The sequence below is a fragment of the Arachis duranensis genome, chromosome 9, assembly GCF_000817695.3.
Source record: "Arachis duranensis cultivar V14167 chromosome 9, aradu.V14167.gnm2.J7QH, whole genome shotgun sequence".
Taxonomy (NCBI): domain Eukaryota; kingdom Viridiplantae; phylum Streptophyta; class Magnoliopsida; order Fabales; family Fabaceae; genus Arachis; species Arachis duranensis.
In genome coordinates this window covers 114609270-114617895 of record NC_029780.3, presented here as the reverse complement: position 1 = coordinate 114617895, position 8626 = coordinate 114609270, and the positions used below count along the sequence as shown (strand labels likewise).

Here is an 8626-nt window from a genome sequence, read left to right as displayed (position 1 = left end):
TTATTTAAATAAAAAATAATATCATATAATATAAAAAAATAATTAAAATAAAAAACATAATATTTTATTAATTTTATGGTAAAAATATATATTGTAATTATAATGTTAGAAATAAGAGACTAAAGTAGAGAAAGGATTTGTGTATTATTATTGAGTTGTATTCAAGTTGTCTAGAATGATACAATATAGAACGGTATTTATAGGTGTTAAGAAAATCGAAATAATAAAAACGTAATATCTTATAGTAAATATTCAAATATGCTAAATAATGCTAATTGATCCTAATTGATTTTAATTATATTCTAACATATAAAATAGTGATTACTATAGTATCTAAAAGTATTTGCCTAACTTATTAAAAAAATTAAAAATTAATATTTAATTTTAAAAATATAAAATTAAATAATTATTAAATATTTAAAATTTATAATAAAAATTAGATATCAAATAATAGATGCAGTAAAATTCACCTCAAAATATCCTGGGATCCAATCGGGTCTATGCAAATATGTTCCAAACCCAGTCCAAAGTTACAGTTATAAAAATGCCAAATCCAAACACCATATTGACTACTGTTACTGTTACTCATCGCGCAGCCCCGCCCCTTGTTCCTCCACAATGCGGCCGAAACCCCTCTCTCCAACGAAGGCGCCACCCATCCTTCCGGAGGAGCTGATCGAGGAGATTCTGGTGAGGGTTCCGGCGAGTACCCTTGTGAAATTGAAGATTGTGTGCAAATCATGGAATGCACTCATCTCCAATCCCGAATTCACCGGCGACAACGTTCACCGGTCAAGAGCAGATCCAAGACTGGTATATCGCTCTGGAAGTAAATGCAAAATCCACTTTTCGTCGGTGCAGTCTCTGTTCAAGAACTCATCCGCCCTTCTTACCAAAGATTGCTGCTTCGAGATGGATGATGATCTGCATATCTTGGGTTCCTGCAATGGCTTGATCTGCCTTGGCTTGATGAGCGGTCGTTTTCACTTGGGATCCATCCGATTGTGGAACCCCTGTACCAGATCGGCATCGGATTGGTTGAAAATTCGGGCGATAGATGGTGACATGTATGGTTTTGGCTATGATCATGTGCATGATAATTACAAGTTTCTTGAGTGTTGTTGGAGATACGGCCACAAAATTCACACCTTCGGTTCGAATTATTCGACAACCATCGTTCAAGATCCCCCATCTTACCACCCCAAGCTGCGGATAGGGACGTTTGTGTATGGCACTCTGAATTGGGCAGCTCAGGCTCGTAGCAACTCTCTCGAATGGGTGATCCTTTCCTTTGACTTAGCCAACGAGAATTTTGCCCCATTGTCTCTGCCTGATATGAATAATAGGGACGAGCATTATGATCCTGCGGTGGGTGTGTTGAGGGACAGGCTTTGTGTTTGTTTGAAGGAAAACTATGGTGGTTGGATTTTTTGGGTGATGGAGGAGTATGGGGTTACTCAGTTGCTGACTGTATTTAGTAATGAGCACGTATATCCACCCATATTTTATTCATTTAAAGCCATGTACATGACGGAAAACGATGACGTTCTGGCTGTTTCCTCTCAATTTTTGAAATTACTTATTATTAAAGCAAATGATGTCCGTACATCGCAACGAAATTTTGTCGACGCAGATCATCGGAATTGCTATGTTTACCATGAAAGCTTGGTTTCGCCCTCCCCTTTAGGTCTTCCAAGTTTCTACTACTGATAAAATAAAATTAGTCCATGTTTATTGCTTAATGACTTTCTGTTATTGTAAGTGTTACTCTCATTCATCAATGCAGTTTATTTTGCTGTTTACCTCAACTTGGTGACTCTACTCTTTGTCCATATGATTATCCCCAGTGGCTATCTTTGTCAGTACTGCATAATCTAATGCATAAGGTGCAGCAGGCACCATCAATTCATGCTTGACTGAGACCTGCTAGGTTTCAAGTAAATATATTCATCAAGAGAACCTCTCTTAACATTTAAAACAGAGGTAAATACCAAATCGCAACTCAAAAAATTCTGCCGCTAATAAAATGGTACTTCATCTTTGTTATTGACAAAATGATCTCTTAAAAATTTTAAAATTTGACAAAAATGACCAACTACCAATTAAGTTACTTGGAGTTAAGATTTAAAAATGACGTGTGAGTTAACAATTATCATATACAAGGGTGACCTAATCCATGAGGTTGAGGACATAAATTATGTGTCTTGAATTTTGAACCTCCGAGCCTTAGGGAGCAAGGCAACAACCTGACCATTGTATCATGTCTAGCTATTAGGAACTAAAAATGTAATTAAGGGAACTAATTCTCTATCCATGGCTAAACCACTCATTTATGTCTGCCACATTCTGATGCATGCATGTTTTCATCATTTTTCGGGTTACTTCGTTTTATGTTTTCAAATGGTACACGTCTTCTTATTTTGTCTCTACATGGGAGGGATCATGTATTACTTGGAATATGAACCAAAAACCATGGCCCCTTTTCTTAGGGAAACAAAAAACTAGAAACAAATCTACACTATCATAAACAAATTCAGAGAATATTTAGGGATGACTTTTAAGTTCTAACTCTTATTTATATTTTTAAGATTAGCTATTCAATAAAATAAACTTTAATATATCTTATTGTTTTTTTAGTTCGTGCTCCAATTGTTCTAATCGCTCTTGGTGTCCATAAACAAGTCCCATGTACTCTATAAAATCACAGTCTTCATAATCTTCAGGTTAATGGACTCTTGACCCTATTCTCCTTCTTTCAGAGTTGTGTTTGTTCTCGTTTGCGCCTCCTCTCCCTTCAAGATGGGGGGACTATAACAATTGCATGATCATATTTAGTTTAGTCCTCTTTTTGGAATTCTGATTCTGAAGCAGTATGTTCATTTTCAAGATATTCATTCACTATTGTCAAGGGTTGAGTTCCAGGTTTCCGACAACGGTGTTAATCTTTCAAGAATTATATGAAACAGATTATTTAGGTGTGAACGTGAGGTCCAAACTCTTATAAATGATATGTCTGAGGTATTCTCTGAACAAAGGTAGGTGTCCGATGTCTTCGAGCGAAATGAGAGTGGTACCTGCAAGGGACTCCAATGGTTACGGTAGTATGAGTTTAAAGCAGGTTTTCGTAGAATTGGGTTCTAAAGATACCTGAGTGCATCTGTGTATTTAGGTGTAAATGTGGGATCAATAATCACTTTTGGAGTGGTTCCACCTTTAATAGTGGGCTATTGCTTCCTTTTATACAGGTAGTTTATTGAGATCTCTCTTCTAAATGAGAAGAGAATGTAGGTGGTGGTTTGGATCCACCCATTATAGAAGAAATCACACTGGGTTGACGTTGCCAAGCCCGACCTCTGGGAGGTCGGGTAGCGTATTAGAGTAGCGTGGGAGTTAGGGCCATTTTAAATAGGTCCATAGATAACTTTTTTGAACTTTTAACTTATGAAAAGTTTATTAATGTTTTGTACAATTTTTAAAATAAAATTATAACCTTCTAAAAAATTATTTAAGTGCTTGTGAAGAAGTTAAAATAATAATTTCTCTTATAATAAAAAGTTTTTTTTATCTTTTTTTTAAATAAACACTTTTAATATAAATATTTATTGTTTAAACTCTTTTTTCAAAAGGAGTTTAAGGGCTTGTTTGGGTGAGCTTTTAAGAAAAGATCTTTTTTGAGTTATCTTTTTTTAAAAGATCTTATAGAGAAGTAAAAGTAATTTTTTGTTTGGATATCTCATATAAATAGGTCTTTTTATCTATCAATTATGTTTGAGTATAACAATATAAAAGTACTTTTTTGTTTATTTATTACATGAAAAATATCTTTTTTTTAAGGAAAAAAGATCTTTTAAAAAAAGATGTAAATTACAGCTTTTCAAAAAAGATCTTTTTTTGATTTTACTAGTGCTTTTACTTTTACTACTAGAAATTTGTCAAACACGTTAAAAAATAAAAAAAATCTTTTTTTCGTTAAAAAAAAGATCTTTTTTTTACAAAATAATGGCACCTAAACATACACTAATTAAACTATTTAGCCAAAACTGGGTCTTATTATAGATTGGGCTTGTGGTCCTTCTTGGCCCAGCTTTAGTAGTCTAGGGTGAGGCAAGGGTCTATTTTAAAGGTCTGAACCTAATTTTAAATTAATATGAAATAAACAAAGTTAGATAAAGTCGAGTTGATATATAATTATTATGTACAATTTTATAAATTTTATATAATAAAATAGCAAAATTTTACTTTTTTATTTTTAAAGTTTGACAAAAATTTTAAAAATACTCTTAAAATTTATTTTATTTTAATTTTGTCCAAAAATTTTTGATTGTGTTAAATATATCCTTAGTGGGTGGCGGCTAATTTTATAAAAATTTAGAACCAATTCAATGACAACTAATAAAAACAACATTTAATATAAGCAAATTAAACATAATTGTCATGAATTATGGTTGAATTGGTTTTAAATTTTTGAAAATTTAACTTTTGGAAATATATTTGAAGCAAATAAAAAACTTTTAGAACAAAATTAACATAAAATAAAATTTATTAATATTTTTTAAATTTTTGACAAATTTCAAGAACAAATAATATATTTTATCTAAAAATAAATTATTTAAAAATAAAATAGTGTTATATAATTGTTACGGTGGGTAACCGGAGATTGTCTGAATGGATAGCGCTGGCTGGCCCGTATGTGTGAAGGAGGAGGTTTCCGTGTGAGTGTGCAACTCGGGAGACTCCGCCCGACTTGTGCTCGTGAGTGAATGGGGGGTGGTACCTGCAAAGACACTCCGATGCCTAAGTTAGCAAGAGTGTGAGCAGGTCTATAGAGTATTGGGCTTAGAGATACCTGAGGGGTGTCAGTGTATTTATAGTGGTGAGCCAATAACCACCGTTGGAGTAGTGCCGTATCTTTTGGGTGTTAACCGCCCCTCTATCTTAGGGAGGTTAAGATATGGCTTGATGAAGCGGTTAGAGAGATTTTAGGGGCGGTTACTCATTCAAATGAGTGTTTATCCGCCAGCTAACCTCATGTCCGACTTCTTCGAAGTAAGTCGTGGTCGACACCGACTTCTTATATGAAGGTCGGCGCTTAGCTGGGCTTAGTTCTTCGGATTGGGCCTTTCTATTTGGACCTGGGCCTTTATCATTGGGCCAGGGTATGAACAGTGCCCCTACTTGAGCCCAATATCTCTTTAGGGCTTGGGTTCAAGTATTTAACTCGGGTTCGTAGCCGACTTTCTTGGAGGAAACACGGGGTTTTTAAATCGACGTGATTTTCGCGACCTTTTGTTTTCTGACAGTTACGTCAATTCAAATGTCGCGTTCGTTAGGGATGCACTTTGGGATTGATGGCTTTGGTAACGGTGCATTCTCATTAATGACTGCTCCGTTTTTACCATTATGCCCCTTAGCATATTTATAAGTACTTTCCCTCTCTTTCCTTTTTCCATTTCTGCAATCTTTCAAACTTCTTCTTTCTTTGTTCGTGCTGTATTCACTCGTACTACATTCTCGTGCTCCGGAGACTTTTGCTTCTTCCTACCTTCATTTCCAGAAGAGGTTAGTTTCTTTCTCCTTCTTCGCACTTTCCGTACGACTTTACTTTGTAGAGAAATAGGTTTGTAGACTCTTGCTCGGTTCCTTTTTCTCCTCTCTAGAGACCTTTGTTTTTGATTTTGCCTTTTCTTTTTCCTTTTGTAGGTTTCCTCATTTTTCTTAGAAAAAGAAAATGGCCTCCGTAGATTGGGTCGATGTTACTGTTCTAGGGGAGGAGCCGTTGGTTGATCCGGAGTTTATTACTCACCTTCGCACCCACCATCGGCTCTGTACTTCGGATGAAGATGAGCCTAAATACGAGTTACTTGTTCCCGGTTTAGAGGACCGGGTTTGTCATGGGAGAGCCGACGAAACGGCCCCCCATTTCTTCTTCATGTATGAGTGTATGATCACCCGTCTGGGCGTCTTTCTGCCCTTTTCAGATTTTGAGATGTCTGTTTTGCAGCACTGTCGTGTTGCCCCTACCCAGCTTCATCCCAACTCCTGAGGTTTCTTGAAAATTTTTACCAATTTATTAGCCATGCTCTGGATTTCCCGACTACTTTGAAAATCTTTTTCCATCTTTTTCATATGACCAAACCTTTTAGTGGGCTGAATAATAAACAACAATGGGTTTCCTTCCGAGCCATACAAGGTCGGAGGATTTTTACCCTTTTTGATGAATCTTTTCATGACTTTAAAAACTTCTTTTTCAAAGTGCAAGCTGTAGAGGGTCATCATCCCTTTTTTCTGGATGATAATTCTCTTCCTCGCTTTCCTTTATACTGGCTGGACCTTTGTCCAATCACAGCTAGGTAGTTTTTTCTAGTATGCTGAATTTCCGACTTGTTAACCCAATATTCCGACTTGTTTGATTCTTTAGCTTATTGTTTTCTTTTTCAGAAATGGCAAAGACAAACGCTCAAGAATCTTTTCAGAGGGTCCAGGAGGCTAAAGCTAAGTCTCGCGCTCGGTCTGGTGGTGCCAGGGTTATCTCTCCTCCTCCTCCTCCTCCTCGTAATGTTGGAACTCTTTCCAATCCTATGGTGATTTCTTCTTTAGCTCCCTCTCAGCCGCCACCCGTCGTCCGACCTTCTCCTGATCCTAAGAAGCGCAAGCTCTTAGAATCTGGCTCTTCTGGGGAGGTTAAGGCGGACGCTCTTGCATTCGTCCGAAAGAATATCTATCCTTATGCCCATATAGGCATGGATGATATGTCTGTTCGGGGCCACCTTACTACTATGGTCGAGGAGAGCCTTAAGGCGGCGGGGGTCTGCGGTAAGCTTTTAGATATTCTTGATAGGGCTCCTCTCAGTTCTTTAGGGGCGACCTCGAGGGTCGAGGAGCTGGAAGGGAGGCTTCGTGTATATCAAGAGCATGAGGGAGAGTTGAGGAAGGAAATTGCCAAGCTAAAGGAGGAGAGAGATACCCTTCGGGAAAAAGGGAAGGCTTTGCAGGCCCAATGCAACATGGAGATGGAATTGAGGAAAACGGCACAGGCCAGCTATCAAAGCCTATTCAAGGATCTTGTGTCTGTAAAAACTGACCTGTTGAATTCTCGGAAAGCATATGAGGAGTTAGAGGACTCCATTGCCGATGGCGCCGAGGAGTCTTGGAGGATTTTTCTGGAGCAGGTCAGAGTCATTGCTCCTGACTTGGATCTTTCTCCTTTACATCCTGACAAAGTTGTCATCGACGGTGCCATTGTAGATCCTCTTGTCCCTGTAATTGTTTCTGAATCAGAGTTGAAGACTCGGGGGCAGAGGATCATCGAGTCTCCTCCTCGCTCCAAAGATGCTCCGAGTACTTCGGTTATTCCTCCGACTTCCTCTTCTTCTCCTGTGGGTGCTTCTCTTCCTGGTCCCGGCGGTGCTCCTCCTGATTCTGGTGGTGGTTTGTCTACTTCTGCTGTGAAAAAATGATCTAATGATCTTTGGCTATTTGGGGGTCCGGCTTGTGGCCCCCCCATTTTTGAACTCTTTATTTATTTTGTTCTTGGTTGTGCAGTTTGAACAATTTCTTTTGGCCTTTTAAGGCCGTAAACAAAATATTTCAGTAAGTGCCCTTTTTTGAATAAGGGTTTCGATTATCAAAGTAAATGCCCTTTTTTGGATAAGGGTTTAAGTTACCTTATGCGTGTATGCTTTTCTAATTTTGATATTTCAAAACCTTCTTGATCTTTCTCTGAAAACCTTTTTATTGGCTCGTCTTGTTTTTTCGAGCCTTTTAGCTTAAGGGCTTTTATGCAGCCTTTAAACCTAGGTTTTCCAATCTCTTTTTGTTATCCTTTATACTCAACTTTGCTTTAGTGAGTTTTTATGACTTAGGTTATTTTTGTGATGCGTTTTTGATCTACTCGGAGTATTTCCGAGTTTGTTTTACACGGGTTCTCATTTCGACTTAGGAGTCGGATTGTTCCGGAGTTTTTTACGATCAACTCATACAACCTCTTTACACCGACTTGTACCTCGTCGTTTTATCCTGACGACCATCTAGGTCGGTTCATGGGATTTTCACGCTTTGTCGAGCTTAAGTCGGCGCGTTTCGTAGAAAGAAAAATAGACGAGGAGGAATTTATAAGAGATATTGTAAGGTACCTTACTGCTACTAAGGGTTTTTAATAATCTATTCCCCCTTAGTCCCTACCGTGATGCCTCGTTAAAAACCCTTCTTCAGAAAAAATCCTTTGATTTTTGGGAAAAAATCGTGAAGTTGGGAAAAGAGTACATCAGGGAGTAGAGTTCGCTTTTAACTGTAGTACCTTTTCATATTACAAGCATGCCACGATCTTGGTAGCTCAGTTCCGTTCAGGTCGGTTACTTTATAATAACCTTTCCCTAATACTTCCTTGATTTTGTATGGTCCCTTCCAATTTGCGGCGAGCTTTCCTTCTCCTGACTTGTTGACTCCAATGTCATTTCTGATTAGGACCAAGTCATCTGGGGCAAATACTCTTCGAATGACTTTCTTGTTGTACCTGGTAGTCATCCTTTGTTTCAATGCCGCTTCTCTTATCTGGGCATCTTCTCGGACTTCGGGGAGCAAGTCGAGCTCCTCTTTGTGTCCCCGTACATTTCCGACCTCGTCATGG

The 8626-nt window shown here is 37.9% G+C and overlaps 1 protein-coding gene across 1 annotated transcript; it reads left to right on the top strand.

Moving 5' to 3' along the window:
* The first annotated feature begins 618 nt into the window (after window positions 1-618).
* On the top strand, window positions 619-1763 carry LOC127741624 (F-box/kelch-repeat protein At3g23880-like). Its single transcript, XM_052254423.1, has one exon. It carries the CDS (start codon window positions 619-621, stop codon window positions 1708-1710), a length of 1092 nt encoding a protein of 363 aa, XP_052110383.1. The 3' UTR covers window positions 1711-1763.
* Window positions 1764-8626: the final 6863 nt, after the last annotated feature.

Coding starts and splice junctions, on each gene's coding strand:
- LOC127741624 (XM_052254423.1), top strand. CDS start 619: ATGCGGCCGAAACCCCTCTCTCCAACGAAGGCGCCACCCATCCTTCCG.